The sequence below is a fragment of the Coenobita brevimanus genome, chromosome 60 (genome assembly GCF_032717465.1).
Source record: "Coenobita brevimanus isolate Jiangsu-jjx chromosome 60, ASM3271746v2, whole genome shotgun sequence".
Classification (NCBI taxonomy): Eukaryota; Metazoa; Arthropoda; class Malacostraca; order Decapoda; family Coenobitidae; genus Coenobita; species Coenobita brevimanus.
This window is the reverse complement of record NC_137013.1, coordinates 26,807,184-26,823,746: the sequence shown is the minus strand read 5'-3', so window position 1 is coordinate 26,823,746 and position 16,563 is coordinate 26,807,184. Positions and strand designations below refer to the sequence as shown.

Genomic DNA, 16,563 nt, shown 5'->3' with positions numbered 1-16,563 from the left:
CACAACACTGATGAGCATATAATACTGTAGAACACTAATGAACACTAATACTGAAACCACTAATTTACACTAATGTACAATTCAGCGCACTGTATATTGTTGTACAGCACCTCTATTAACTACCCAGTATAGTGAAATAATTCGTTATGTGATCTTACTCTATTTTTTTTCTTTTCTTTTTTTGTATGTATTGATTTTCTATAGTTTGTTTTTCTTCGTTTGTCTACGCTTTTTCGGTTTTGTTCGAGGTTGCATAATTGCTGGCTAATTCCCTTGGGACCCTTTTTTAAGGTTTAGTTTATATTGCACAGATATTACTGAAAACGATATTATATAGCCCCATATTTTGTTATTTTACATAAGAAATATAGATACACTATATACAGTATTAACTATAAACACTGACTTGTTGTTCACTTGTACCTATCGTGGGCAATATCTGTGTCAGCACTGTGTGGAAATCTTTGTCTTCACGATTGTGTGGAAGATGTTCATTCTTGCTAACGTCATTTGTGTTGGCCATTTTTTTTTTTTCTGGTTTTCCTTGTAACTTAATTTATCAGTTTCCGCTAGGTAGCTTTAATTAATAAATGTTTAATACAGTTCTTTTAATCGCTCACTGAGTAACTGTGATGGTATATTTTCTTTATTACTTTGTACATGTAATAATGTATAGCTGTATGTATGAAACACGTATTTTATGTAGGTATAAATGGTAACACTAGTTGGTAGTAAATAAATGCTATAATAAATGAATGAATATATACGGTGTAGAATACTTATTGTTGGTGCAAGTATTTAATGATTGAATTATGAAGATATTGAAGTAGGTATATGCATTTAAGATGTAATTATACAGCAGGTTTTATATGTTTGTGCCAAATGTGTTGTCTATCACTGTGTATTGTATAAATGAAGTAATTATGTAACTCACTAATTTTTACCGTGGTGGGAATGGTGTTAGTGATGGTGCAGGTGGTGAGTTGATTAACATGGCATCGTCTCAGCAAACACACATGGTGACGCCGACTTCCCACACTGGTAGCTGTGGTGAGTGAATGAGTAGCGATGAGTAACTTGAGTGAAGATGAGTGAGTAAGATGAGTTGTGAATATGGGCTTGGTATTTGCTTCGTCGTCTTGACCTTCTTCCACTCCTGCGTCAGCGGTGGAGGTTGGGTGCGGTTGGAGAGAGAGGAGGGTGAGGTCAAATGGTTGTGAGTTGTGAGTCATGTCTCACTCTTCGTTTGTTTGTTTGTTTGTTTTTTTCTCGGTGTATACTCGGTCCTTTCCTCTTGTTATTTACTCGTTGTGGGATGAAGACTGCCGCTACTTGTAGGTGCGTGTAAGAAGATTATACAGATGACTGGTAGAGTTGTTACTTGTAGTTCATCGTAGATTGTTGAAGTTCGTTGGTTCGTCGTAGAAATTGTAAGATTGTATCAATATTTTGTTAAACTACTGGCAAGGCGTCCTGTGGCCTCTTCACCTCTACATCAGCATGATGATCGGGGAGACAGAGTGGGGGAGGGTTGGAGAGAATACTGTCAGGAACTGGTTGTGAGTTGTTGGTTGTAAGAGGTATTTTTTTTTTTTTCAATCTTGATAATGCAGAATCAACTGTACACTCGTAGACTCGTAGGCTTATAGGCTTGTAGACTCGTAGGCTCTTAGGCTTGTAGACTCGTAGACTTGTAGGCTCGTAGGCTTGTAGACTCGTAGACTCGTAGGCTTGTAGGCTGTATTTTGTAGGAATTCACTGTAGAACTGAAGCTAATCTTGGTTAGAGTCTCACCTGCTTTTGTAGAAATTCACTGTAGATTCGTAGACGAGGTTCGTACATTTGCTGCTGCCATATCTTACAGTAACTTTGTAACTTCTTGTAGTGTGTTTTGTAGATCAGTTATACATATATTAGACTCGTGGACGAGTGGTTGTTATACGTGAGTAGTTTTGTAAGTAGATAATCTTAAATCCCATTGTCATGCAATGACAGGAGAGGTAAAGATTAGAATGGGACTATTTTTATTTGTCTTGGAAATATTAACAAAGTCTCTCACACACGAGTGAAGTATAAAGTAGAGTCCCACGAGCAACCTCCTGTCTCGCTCTCTCTCTCTCTTCCTCTCTCTCGCCCATGTTGCTAGGCTCCTTCTCCCTGCTACCTGTCAGTTCTAAGGCTAACCTCCTTCTCAGCTCTGCTTCCTGAATTCCTATGTTAGCAGGGGTCGTGTTATGTGGAATATACTGATGTGAAGTTTCTAGAAGCCTGTGTGTGAGTATGTGTGTACGTGTGTGTATGGTCATGAGGCACTGCTCATATGCCTATCAAGCATTCCTTGAGTTAGAGTGTGTAAGCATGTTATGGAGTCCTGACACAAGGAACCAGCAACCTTTCATCCCTGCTGTACCCTTTCAAGCACTTCACCCTCCAAACCTCCATCCTTACTCATCACACTACCCAAGTACTTAAACGTACTCACATTTTCCAATTCCTCACCATCGAACCTCGCTTTACATTTACTGACTTCACCTCTCTCAAAGACCATCACTTTACTCTTCTCTACATTCACCTTTAGATTCCGTTTCTTACACACTCTCCCAAACTCATCCACCAAGCCTTGCAGCTCCCCCTTCGTCTTTACTCAACAACACAGTATCATCTGCAAACAACAGTACAGGGAGTTTCCAAACACTTCCCTCTCTCATCAGGGCCACTCCAACATCCACTACCCTACCTTGTACTTCTTTTATTACCCCATCCATGTACAGATTGAACAACCATGGAGACATGACACATCCCTGTTTCATCCCAGCCTTCAAAGAGAAAAATTCACTCATTTCACCATCCACATGCACTGCAGCCTTAGCACCATCATACATACTCTTCACAGCATTCAACAACTTCCCATCTACTCCATATATTCTTAATACTTTCCACAGTCCTTGGCTATCCACCCTGTCATATGCTTTCTCCAAATCCATGAAAGCCGTACACAACTTCTTTCCCTTCTCTAGAAACTTTTCCACTAAAGATCTAAGAATGAATATCTGATCTACACACCCTCTTCCCTTCCTAAATCCTCCCTGTTCTTCTCCAACTAATTCCTCTGTTATTTCCCTAACTCTGTCAATAAGTATCCTACCATACACTTTTCCTATTATACTAAGAAGACAAATGCCCCTATGATTACCACACACTTCTTTTTCCCCTTTTCCTTTGTACAAGGGAATAATTATACCTGACTTCCAATCCTCCAGAACTCTGCCTTCCTCTCAGGCCAATCTGTTCATCTTCCACATCCATTCTACTACAATCTCTACCCCATGCTTCAACATTTCACCACACACTCCGTCAATTCCTGAGGCTTTCCCCAATTTAACTTTCTTCATTGCTTCCACAACTTCTATCCTACTGATTTCTTCCTGTCTTCTCACCTCCCTCAATCTCCCAGCCATTCCCCAGCTACTTATACTGGCATTACTTCCATCCTCTATGTTCAACAATTCCTTAAAGTGTTCTCTCCATTTGCTCACTTTTTTCTCCCTTCTCCACTAGTCATCTACCATTTTTATCTTTCACTCCCCTGCTAACTTCACTTCTACCCTGTCCTACTCTTCTTCACCTCTTTCCGGAACATTTTCTTATAGTTCCTCCACTTTACACTCAAATTCCTTCCAAATTCCTCGTCCACTATCTTCTTATTCGCTCTTACTGATCTTTTTACCTCTTTCTTTTTACATAAAACTCTGTCTTCCACCTCTCAACTTCTTCCACGCCCCTATTTCTCAACCATTCATTGTATGCTTTCTTCTTTTGTGCCACAACCTGTCTCACTTCTTCAGTCCACCACGCGGTTCCTTGCACCCCTCCTCCGTCTTCTCTTCATCCCACACACCACATCACATGCTGCACATATTTCTTCTGTGAATATCTTGCACACACCTTCCACGTCCCCCATCTGCTCCAATTCATATTTGCCCAATCGTTCCTCCACTTCTCTCGTATATTCTGCCTTTTTCTCATCCTCTTGTAACCTTTCCACTCTCCTTGCACATACTCCTTCTTCCCGTCCTTCCCTTCTTCTATTACTCCATCTTATTTGTATTTTGATATCTGATTTGTATCTTGATGTGGATGTGGTTGAGAAGATTAGGAGAAATACACTGAGGTGGTTTGGACATGTGAAGAGAATGGAGAATGAAAGACTGACTAAGAAGGTGTATGTAGGTGAGGTGGAGGGAGGGAGAGGGAGAGGTAGACCGAGGATGAGGTGGAGGGATGGAGTTGAGAGGTATATGAGGGAGGGGGGGTGAGCTTGGGGGAGGGTAGTCAAATGGTGGGTGACAGAGCGACTTGGAGGTGTTTTGTCTGCGGCCACCCTTTGCGGGATTAGGGGCGTCGGGCTATAGATAGATAGATAGATAGATCTTGATAATAATAATAATATTAATAATAATAATAATAATCTAATGATAACAATGAGAAGAACAATGTAATACACCGCGGGGGTAGTGGGTTGTTATAATAAAAATAATAATAATAATAATAATAATATTATTATTATTATTCTATCTATCTATCTATTGCCAGACGCCTCAATTCCGTTTGGGGTGGCCACAAACAAATCGCCTCCTAGTCGCCCTGTCCCCCGCCATTTCACTGCCCTGCTCCCAACTCACACCCCCGTCTCTCATATACCTCTCCTCCCCATCCCTCCATCTCATCCTCGGCCTCCCCTCCCTCTTCCCCTCCACCTCACTCACATACACTCTCTTCGTCAGTCTTTCACCCTCCATCCTCTCCACATGGCCAAACCACCTCAGTGTGTTCCTCATAACGCTTCCTATCACATCCACATCAACACCACAACGCTCCTTTATATCCTCATTCGTCAGCCTGTCTCTCCATGTGACTCCACAGGCTCCTCTTAAATAACTCATTTCCACTGCTCTCACTCTTGACTTGTGTCCTTCCAACAACGTCCAAGCTTCACTTCCGTACGTTAGCGTTGGTATCACAATACTGTCATGTAGTAACTTTTTCACTTCCATGTTCACTTCCCTCTTTCTTATCACTGCTTTCAAAGAACCAGCAACCTTTCTTCCCTGCTGTACCCTTTCAAGCACTTCACCCTCCAAACCTCCATCCTTACTCATCACACTACCCAAGTACTTAAACGTACTCACATTTTCCAATTCCTCACCATCCAACCTCGCTGTACATTCACTGACTTCACCTCTCTCAAAGACCATCACTTTACTCTTCCCTACATTCACCTTTAGATTCCGTTTCTTACACACTCTCTCAAACTCATCCACCAAGCCTTGCAGGTCCCCTTCGTCTTCACTCAACAACACAGTATCATCTGCAGACAACAGTACAAGGAGTTTCCAAACACTATCCTCTCTCACCAGGGCCATTCCAACATCCACTACTCTACCTTGTACCTCTTTTATTACCCCATCCATGTACAGATTGAACAACCATGGAGACATGACACATCCCTGTTTCAAACCAACTTTCAAAGAGAAAAATTCACTTAGTTCACCATCCATACGCACTGCAGCCTTCCCACCATCGTACATACTCTTCACAGCATTCAACAACTTCCCATCTACTCCATATATTCTTAACACTTTCCACAATCCTTGTCTATCCACCCTGTCATATGCTTTCTCCAAATCCATGAAAGCTGCATACAACTTCTTTCCCTTCTCTAGAAACTTTTCCACTAAAGATCTAAGAATGAATATCTGATCTACACAACCTCTTCCTTCCTAAAAGCCTCCCTGTTCTTCTCCAACTAATTTCTCTGTTCTTTCTCTAACTCTGTCAATAAGTATCCTACCATACACTTTTCCTATTATACTAAGAAGATAAATGCCCCTATGATTACCACACACTTCTTTTTCCCCTTTTCCTTTGTACAAGGGCATAATTATACCTGACTTCCAAAACTCCGGGACTCTACCTTCCTCCCAGGCTAATCTGCACATCTTCCACATCCATTCTACTACTATCTCTCCCCCATGCTTCAGCATTTCACCACACACTCCATCAATTCCTGGGGCTTTCCCCGATTTAACTTTCTTCATTACTTCCGCAACTTCTATCCTACTGATTTCTTCCCTGTCTTCTCACCTCCCTCCTTCTCCCAGCCATTCCCCAGCCACTTATACTCGCATTACTTCCATCCTCTATGTTCAACAATTCCTTAAAGTGTTCTCTCCATCTGCTCACTTTTTCTCCCTTCTCCACTAGTAATCTACCATTTTTATCTTTCACTTCCCTGCTAACTTCACTTCTACCCTGTCTTACTCTTTTCACCTCTCTCCAGAACATTTTCTTACAGTCCCTCCACTTTACACTCAAATTCCTTCCAAATTCCTCGTCCACTCTCTTCTTACTCTCTCTTACTAATCTTTTCACCTCTCTTTCTTTCTACATATAACTCTCTCTTCCACCCTCAACTTCTTCCACGCCCTATTCCCCATCCATTCATTGTATGCTGTCTTCTTTTGTGCCACAGCCTGTTTCACCTCTTCAGTCCACCACGCTTTTCCTTGCACCCCCCTCCGTCTTCTCTTCCTTCCACACACCACATCACATGCTGCACATATTTCTTTTGTAAATATCCTACACACACCTTCCACATCTCCCATCTGCTCCAATTCATATTTGCCCAATCGTTCCTCCACTTCTCTCTTATACTCTGCCTTTTTCTCATCCTCTTGTAACCTTTCCACTCTCCTTGCAACTACTCCTTCCTCTCGTCTTTCCCTTCTTCTATTCCTTCATCTTACTTGAATCCTAATTCTGGCCACCACCAAGTAGTGGTCAGAATGTCAACTCCCCCAACCTCTATAAACTCTTGCATCCATTACACATCTTCGCATCCTTTCATCCACACACACATAATCAATCACTGCCTTCCTTTCATTCAGTTCACCACCCACCCTTCTCATCACTCGCCATGTATACCTGTGGATCATTTTATGCCTGAAGAGGGTATTGGCTATCACCAACCCCCTCCCAGCACAAATGTCCACTAACGCACTCCCATTCTCATCTATCTCAGCAGGCACACCCCACTCACCAACTATTCCATCCACCTTCATATTCCCAACTTTACCATTCATATCACCAATCAAAAACACTCATTCCTTCCAAACTTTTCCATGCACACTTCTACATTTGTCCAGAACTCTTCTCTCATTCTTCTAGCGCGATCTTGTGTTGGTGCATACACACACACAATTGCCCACATTTGTATTCCAACTTTCAACTTTACCCACACAATCCTTAACCCAACTGATCCATACTGTCTTATGCTCCTCTTCCATATTTTACTCACAACTATACATACGCCTTCCTTTGCCCTCTAATTCTCACCTGCTCCTGCACATATACCCCATCCATACTCCCATTCTCTCACACTTTCTCCTCTCCATTTTGTTTCAGTTATTCCACATACATCCACTTTCGCACCCTCAAGCACCTGGACAATCTCTCTCTCTTTCACCTTATCATTCGCTCCCCTTACATTCCAAGTTCCAATTACCATGTCCTTTGTCCGGTCCTGGGTCGTCATCGTTTGGTCAGTCCTTGTCCGAGGCTTGTTGTTTGTTTTTTTAGTTAGTTGTTTTCCGGGGAGGGGCACTAACCCCCCATAACAATAATAATATTGCCAATAACATAACTCACCACAGGTGTGGTGAGATATAATCTATCTATCTATCTATCTATTGCCAGACGCCTCAATCCCGTTTGGGGTGGCCACAAACAAATCGCCTCCAAGTCGCCCTGTCCCCCGCCATCTCACTGCCCTGCTCCCAACTCACACCCCGCTCTCATATACCTCTCCACCCATCCCTCCATCTCATCCTCGGCCTCCCCCTCCCACTTCCCCCTCCACCTCACTCACAAACACGCTCTTCGTCAGGCGTTCACCCTCCATCCTCTCCACATGGCCAAACCACCTCAGTGTGTTCCTCATAACACTTCCCATCACATCCACATCCACACCACAACGCTCCTTTATATCCTCATTCGTCAGCCTGTCTCTCCATGTGACTCCACAGGCTCCTCTTAAATAACTCATTTCCACTGCTCTCACTCTTGACTTGTGTCCTTCCAACAACGTCCAAGCTTCACTTCCGTACGTTAGAGTTGGTATCACAATACTGTCATGTAGTAACTTTTTCACTTCCATGCTCACTTCCCTGTTTCTTATCACTGCTTTCAAAGAACCAGCAACCTTTCTTCCCTGCTGTACCCTTTCAAGCACTTCACCCTCCAAACCTCCATCCTTACTCATCACACTACCCAAGTACTTAAACGTAATCACATTTTCCAATTCCTCACCATCGAACCTCGCTGAACATTTACTGACTTCACCTCTCTCAAAGACCATCACTTTACTCTTCCCTACATTCACCTTTAGATTCCATTTCTTACACACTCTCCCAAACTCATCCCTTGCAGCTCCCCTTTGTCTTCACTCAACAACACAGTATCATCTGCAAACAACAGCACAGGGAGTTTCCAAACACTATCCTCTCTCACCAGGGCCACTCCAACATCCACTACCCTACCTTGTACCTCTTTTATTACCCCATCCATGTACAGATTGAACAACCATTGAGACATGACACATCCCTGCTTCAACCCAACTTTCAAAGAGAAAAATTCACTTAGTTCACCATCCACATGCACTGCAGCCTTCGCACCATCGTACATACTTTTCACAGCATTCAACAACTTCCCATCTACTCCATATATTCTTAACACTTTCCACAATTCTCGTCTATCCACCCTGTCATATGCTTTCTGCAAATCCATGAAAGCCGCATACAACTTCTTTCCCTTCTCTAGAAACTTTTCCACTAAAGATCTAAGAATGAATATCTGATCTACACAACCTCTTCCCTTCCTAAAGCCTCCCTGTTCTTCTCCAACTAATTTCTCTGTTCTTTCTCTAACTCTGTCAATAAGTATCCTACCATACACTTTTCCTATTATACTAAGAAGACAAATGCCTCTATGATTACCACACACTTCTTTTTCCCCTTTTCCTTTGTACAAGGGCATAATTATACCTGACTTCCAATCCTCCAGGACTCTACCTTCCTCCCAGGCCAGTCTGCACATCTTCCACATCCATTCTACTACTGTCTCTCCCCCATGCTTCAGCATTTCACGACACACTCCATCAATTCCTGGGGCTTTCCCTGATTTAACTTTCTTCATTGCTTCCACAACTTCTATCCTACTGATTTCTTCCTGTCTTCTCACCTCCCTCCTTCTCCCAGCCATTCCCCAGCCACTTATACTCGCATTACTTCCATCCTCTATGTTCAACAATTCCTTAAAGTGTTCTCTCCATCTGCTCACTTTTTCTCCCTTCTCCACTAGTAATCTACCATTTTTATCTTTCACTCCCCTGCTAACTTCACTCCTACCCTGTCTTACTCTTTTCACCTCTTTCCAGAACATTTTCTTACAGATATAATAATAATAATAATAATTATAATAATAATAATTATAATAATAATAATAATAATAATAATGACAATAATAATAATAATCATAATAATAATAAGTCTTGGGAGTGAAAAGTTAGTAGTAGTGGTAGTAGTGTTAGTAATAGTAGTAGTGGTAGTAGTAGTAGTAATAGTATTTGTAGTAGTTTCAGCCTCACGCTCATCTGAATGTGAACCCAGTGGACTGCAGGCTGAAGGTGCCCTCCTCCAACAGTCCACCACCATCCTGCTTTTGGGGAATAGGGAGGGAGCTGAGGGACGCTTGAAGAACCAGGCAGTTGAGCCTCACTGATATCAGTGTAACCACACGACAATGTCCCTCCAACACCGACAAGATTAGTGAGAGAGAGAGAGAGAGAGAGAGAGAGAGAGAGAGAGAGAGAGAGAGAGAGAGAGAGAGAATGTTGTCGTACTGAAGGGGCTAATGTTGTATCATCACCATGTGATGGGGAGCGAAAAGATTATCAAAACTGCACAGCACAGGTGGCCTTGCAACCACACGCATATACATACACATACATATAAACATTCACACACACATACATACACATACATACATACATACATATAAACGTACGTGGATACAAACGTATGACATACATTTACTCAAACATATACTCATGACTGTCACATACACATAGATAAACACACATATATACTGTACACGCGTGCACCCACACACATAGGCTACACGAACACACACATATATGTTACATACGCGCTCACGTACATACACCTACACATGTGTTCATACAAACATATGTACTTACTTATATACACAATTACAGGCATACATAATTCTGTCTGCCTGCCTGCCTGTCTCTGTCTCTCTCTCTCTCTCTCTCTCACCCACACCCACACACCCACCCACACCCACACCCACACCCACACACACACACACACACACACACACACACACAACTATACACCTTTTACTCTAACATGGCCTAATCTCATCCCTATCTTCTGTGCCGAATTGTGAAAGGGTTGTGATTTTCAAGTGAGAAAGAAGACTATAAAATGGATCTGTTATGAAGGATGATGAAGGACAAGTGAACATGAATGTAAGTTGGGGAACAGCAGATGTACTGTACATGGCGCGGTCCATAGGGCTCTTGACACCCAGTTTAACCTGAGTTCGAGCCCTGCCCTGACCGCGTTGTTGGTGTTGGGGAGATGAGTGTTCCCCCGTCAAGTGTCGCTCAAGGCTCGCTGTGGTGGAGGCTCAAGGCTCGCAAGGGTTTGAAATTCGACTGGGTAAAGATCAGGAAGTCTGTCCGCTTGTGCCTGCGCCGCACTCCAGCCTCGTGGAGGCTTGGTAGTTGTCGGCGTTGCTCAGGAGCAGCCAGGGTCATCCTGTTGACCCCTTTAGGTTAGGATACAAGATAAAAGGCGTGTGTGTTATCAGCTACTGACCCCTGTTACTAAGATATAGATGAAAATTATCAAGGTTATTACATACAGGGGCATGTTGTGTGCACTCAACACACAAAATTACGATTATTATACACACGCGCACACGGACTCACCACAGAGCAAAACACACACACACACACACACACACACACACACACATTCAAACGTGTGCGAGCATCTATTGATTTATCAGTGCGAGAAGAATGCTTGGTTTGCTAATGTCTGTTCACAATCATGGGCTTTCAGTACCGTGTGTAAACACTTGCAAGCACAGACCGAACTGGTTGGTTATGTATCTGGTTAAAGGTAAATCACGTGAATGCATAGCGTGTGAATTCCTCCTGGTATTTCCCACACTTGAACGGTTGGTTAGTCTGGAGGGGAGGGTGGGTCTTCCTAGTTAGCTTGTCACGTTCATCTTAGGAATTAGAAGTAAATGGCGTTTGCAACGGAGTGTCATCAGTTGTTTCGTAGAAAATTTTAAATACCTGGCGCCTTCTTTCCTAATTTCGTACGGGTTAATCACCAATTCGTGTAACCCAGCAAGAACTGTACAGTACACCCACAGACCTCACAGACCCGGTACCTTAAAAACTATTACTTCAGACTCATGTGCCTCGCTACACTGGAATGCTACGGGGAGCGGCCAGTTTTACGTAGACCTATGCCAAATAACTGATTATTCAGATATTAGACACATTGCAAAACACAGATACTGCTAATTAGACATCAAATGATCGTATCAAGCAATTCTGGTTAACTTTAAGAAATGCAAGATTTTTCTGTGAATTAACAAGCACTATCGTGAACATGCTAGACTATTTTTTTTTTTGTATCATTGTAGCTTAGAGGCAGGAAATTCTGAACGCATGAGAGTGATGGTGACAATGAGGTCATGGGTGGAGGAGAAAATTTTGATACTGAACAAAGTACACATACATTTTGGTCAGTTTTCTCTTAGGACTCTCCTTTTACCATTTGCAAACGAAAATCATAAGTTGATAAGCAGACTACCAAAACAACATTTTGTAACAAATTCTACCAGTTCTACTAAAATGCTCGTAAGCGTCAGACGCGAACAACGCAACAGAAATGTAAAAAATATGCCAGAATGTTACAAAAGCACCCTTAACAGCAACATTGTTGTACACCAAGCAGTCTTTCTTCTGTGCATTGACTGTTTTTGTCCACTGCGTTATAATTTAATTTTGTGCAAAACACTGACATAACAATAAATTACACACTCGCTGTACTGTGTATTTTTCTTTCTATTACTGTAGGGCAGATCTCTTGTCTGCTCATGGAATGAAAAAGGATTAAATGATAAACTATCTAATTTATATTCTAAAATCATATCCCGGCTCTCTAAATTTAATTGTCTGGCAACTGTTTCGATCAACCATTTAAGCATGAGGAGTTAAGACCATGTTCACCTCATCAGTATGATGGCATCTTATTGTTTACTGTTGCCACTACAAGACGATTTTATTCAATTTAGATATAGGCTTTTGTATTAATGTGGTACCTAACTCCTGAAGTTTGAAAACTGTTTCCTAATCTTAACAAAAACTGTTCACTGCAACAACCAAGATTTGAATAAGAAAACCTTGTGTTCTCAACGCACTTCTGTGTTCACTCGACTACCATCTATTAGTATAATGAAAGCAAGTACTGAGGACAACAAATAAAAAATATTCAAGACAGACAAATAAAACTGTGATTTTCCAATTGGAATGAATATGCTGTTTGTCACTGATCTCTGCTGTTCAGTAAAAGCTTGCATAAGATAGTGTGTGTGTGTGTGTGTGTGTGTGTGTGTGTGTGTGTGTGATGAATAAAACAAAAATGTGGGAACATTTTGCTATAATTTATTCAGCAGAAAACAACTGTTTCCAGTTGGACGTAGTTTAAATCCTTGCATATTACAAATGAATTACATGTCTCATAAACAGTAACTAATCTGAAAGTGAAGTACGTGATACAGTACAAAAAATCGTATATATATTTCTTCCTGCTTAGTACGAAATTGTAGTCTATAATTTTACAACAAAAGAAATATATAATTACCATATGAAACATTTCCAAGACTTTCCTAATTATTTTCTAGAAATCAATGCTACATCATAATCTTTAAAATGTTGATAAGATCTGACCCCTTTATTCCGAAGATGTATTTTATATTCAATCGCTGCTATCATCAGACAGTTTTATTAAGTTTAAGAAGGATTTTCCGACCTGGAAGTGATATAAAAATTTTCCATTAACTCCTTCAGTACAAAAAAAATCCCCTCAGCGAAAAAAAAAAAAATCTAAGCAGCATGACCTGAATTACAAATACGTCTGTGGGCTGAAGGGGTTAAAAGTTTCACGGACATTCCTGTTGTATCATTGTCAGTGGAGTGGTGGTAATCCTGCCGTCACTGCCACACACCTGCCAGTACACTGCCCCCGGCGCGGCCGTGTTTGATTCTACCAGATGGCTCTGGGGCACAAGACAAACAACAGTGTATGTAGAGTGACAGTAAGGATTATATATTAAAGAATTTGATGAAACTTTATATATATATATATATATATATATATATATATATTACACACACACACAGCATACTAGTCTCGTCATAGACACACTATGTAAGTATAAAGCTGATTTGCCTTTAAGCCTTAACAAATATTATCCTTACTTTCCCTCAAACACGGAGGAATTACATTTTAAAAAATATCTAGCCCTAATGTTCATGCTTGTTTACATATAACTAAAACATCTTTTAAAGTAGCTAAACCGTAACGCTAACTCGATAAAACACAATCGTCAAAAATTCCGGGTTCTCCATATTCTTCTTTCTTTCTCTTTTCTTCTTCTTCTTCTTCTTCTCCTCGTCCTCCTCCTCCTCCTCCTTGTCCTCCTCCTCCTCCTCGTTCTTCAACCCTCTAGTTCTAAAATGACAAAACCAATTGTCTTGCTTTTTCCCACACCTTGGGTAATTATTCAATTTGCTGGATGCACGGAAGATGTTACCCGAGAAATGGCAATGGTAATAGGTTGCTAAGTTAGATTTTTTCAGGTTTGATCTATTTAGACAAAACTTGGTGGCATGGCAAAGGATGAGAAATGGTTAAGGTGCTTCAGATCTGAGAACAGTCAATCAGATTTGAAGGTCACTGGACAGTACCAAAATTTTGGCAAGTTTTTATTCCATTTGGATTAAATGTAGTGAAACGATCTGGGATAAGACATACTTTAAACTGTTCAATTTCGAGAACATTAGGATACAGGTCTACATCACAGGGTATGGCCAGCTTAAGCACTTTTGGTTGAAATTAATCAAACTCAGTGGTGGCATTCTGGGTCGTCCAAGGATGTGGTTTCTCAAATTTCAGAGCTATCGGTCAAAGGTTAATACAGAGCTAGGTTAAAAAATAGGTCACACATCGATTGCAAGGCTTGGCTGTTGCGGTTTCTCGCTGTCTTTTATTTCTCAAGGTCATTTTATTTAGCTCAACATAAGAGATTCAAAACAAGAGCGGGTAACTCAGCACTTTCAATAATTCCTTCGCTGATGTCATGATCTTAAGTACAATAACGTACAAAAATTTTTCAGAGCTTCCTACGTATGTGCTTCAAAAAACAGTAAAGGAAGAACAAAAAACACTAAAACATATTAAGATCAATGCCAGAAACTGTCCTAACAAGGTAGGCTCAGGAAAAGTTATAATTCCATCCTTGTTTTTGTTTTTTTTACTTCAAGACGTGTCATTACGGTGTACCATTACCGCACCCCAAAACTTTCATGATAATGGTATAATTATTAACCAACCATGCAATATAAAAATTATGGAAAAAAAAAAAAAAAAAGAGTGTAGGGATGCGATTACATGTTGTTTTACTGCCCCGATATTGTTTAGATGGATTTAGGATCACTGGCATGCTCCTTATAATCGTTATATATACCTAAGAGCCCCATTAAATACGCCCTCCCTCTGATTGTTTTCTGTCTGTTCACAAGCATTGATCTAGTTTTATCTTTCAGGCTCTTTCATCTCTTCAAATCTTTCCTCTTCCCGGCATACAGTTTTATCTTCCGTTTCCACACATCCTCATTAATTTTCATCTTCTCGTTATGGAGTCTAAAAAATTTCCTCCGTTCCCTTCAGTTCTTTTCACCCTCTCATTCCACCATGCTACTGTTTTCGTCCCTTACCTCTTCTAACCCCACACACCACCTCAGTGCTGCACACGTGTTTCTCACACCTTCCACCTCCGCCATCTGCTCCAGATCTTATCTACCCAGTCTCTCCTCCATCTATCTACTATAATCCTTCCTCTTTTCCACCTCCTGCAGCCTTATCACTGCACTCTACCGCCTTTTAAAGTCACATAAACAGGAAAGGAAACCAGTCCCTGCACTGATCCCATGACACTACGGAGATGCTACATTGTTACTGGTGTAGTCATGTTCACCTGAAACAAGAACCTGGTTAACTGCCGGCAGGTTACCTTCATGCTGCAGCCCACCATTAACTTTTGGGGGTATTGGTAAGGAACTGAGGGACTTGTGTATAACTGGGCAGCGCACATGTCCGCCTATATCCGTACCACTGCATGAAGGCACACGCTCCAGCACCAGTTAAAAAAAAAAAAAAAAAAAACTGCTTGATATTCTAACCACTCTCTTCCGTTGATTGTTTATATTGTTCCGACGTCCATTATATGGAGATGGGGGATGAAGTGAATACAGCATATTGTGGCTGGCAGCCGAATTCTGTGTAACGTTCGAAGTTTTGTTGCAACTTTTCCTTAGCGATTTATTTTCCACAACACACCCTACCATTCTCCTGTTTGCTATTTATATGGAAATATCCATCAATAACGCACAACGCGATATTAAGGTTTAAGGTTTAATGTGAGGAAGATGTGTTATGAATTCTGCAAAACCACTCAGACTACGACCCATATCCTTACCCTCAGGCTGCCTCCTCACTGCCTGTATTGTTGTCGTGGGAGACTTCGTGCTGCTTTTTCCGTGACAGCACACATTGTATATTAAACGTTTATATTATATTGTATGCTACTTATACCTCCCTATTATTGACATAATTTTCATTACCAACATACAAGAGGATATTACCAGGTGTCACCAGAAATCCCAAGTAAAAAACAATACGTTAAGAAATGTGAAAAAAGAAAAAAAATCCTTACAGTTACACTCTCCAGGGTAGGCGAATTCGATGGAAGGGTCTTGGCACTGAGCATTAGCCAGGGTGCAGTTGTTGCTGTAGGTCACGCCGTCGCTGCCACACACGGGTTTGTACTCCTTGGTGCACACCTTAGTACACTCCTATTGGAGTTCAGGTGAAAAAAATGTGAATTACTTTGAAAATATTGCCTGGATTAGCTGAGAAATGACAGCTGAAGTGAAAAATTCCTTTGAATTAATTTGTACTGTTTTACAGAAATACAGAATTGTCTGTAAGAGATCAGAATGGTATTTAGGTTCATACCATACTAAAGAATTTTAATTACACACACACACACACACACACACACACACACACACACACACACACACACATATATATATATATATATATATATATATAT

General features: G+C 41.1%; 1 protein-coding gene across 1 annotated transcript in view; it reads right to left on the bottom strand.

Moving 5' to 3' along the window:
- Positions 1 to 13,246: 13,246 nt before the first annotated feature.
- Positions 13,247 to 16,563, bottom strand: part of LOC145403013 (uncharacterized) — a 763,478-nt gene continuing 760,161 nt past the window's right edge. Inside the window, exon 9 of the mRNA XM_080274842.1 lies at positions 13,247 to 13,443. Within this exon, the coding sequence (XP_080130968.1) occupies positions 13,442 to 13,443 (2 nt within the window). The 3' untranslated portion in view covers positions 13,247 to 13,441. The remainder of the gene's footprint in view (positions 13,444 to 16,563) is intronic.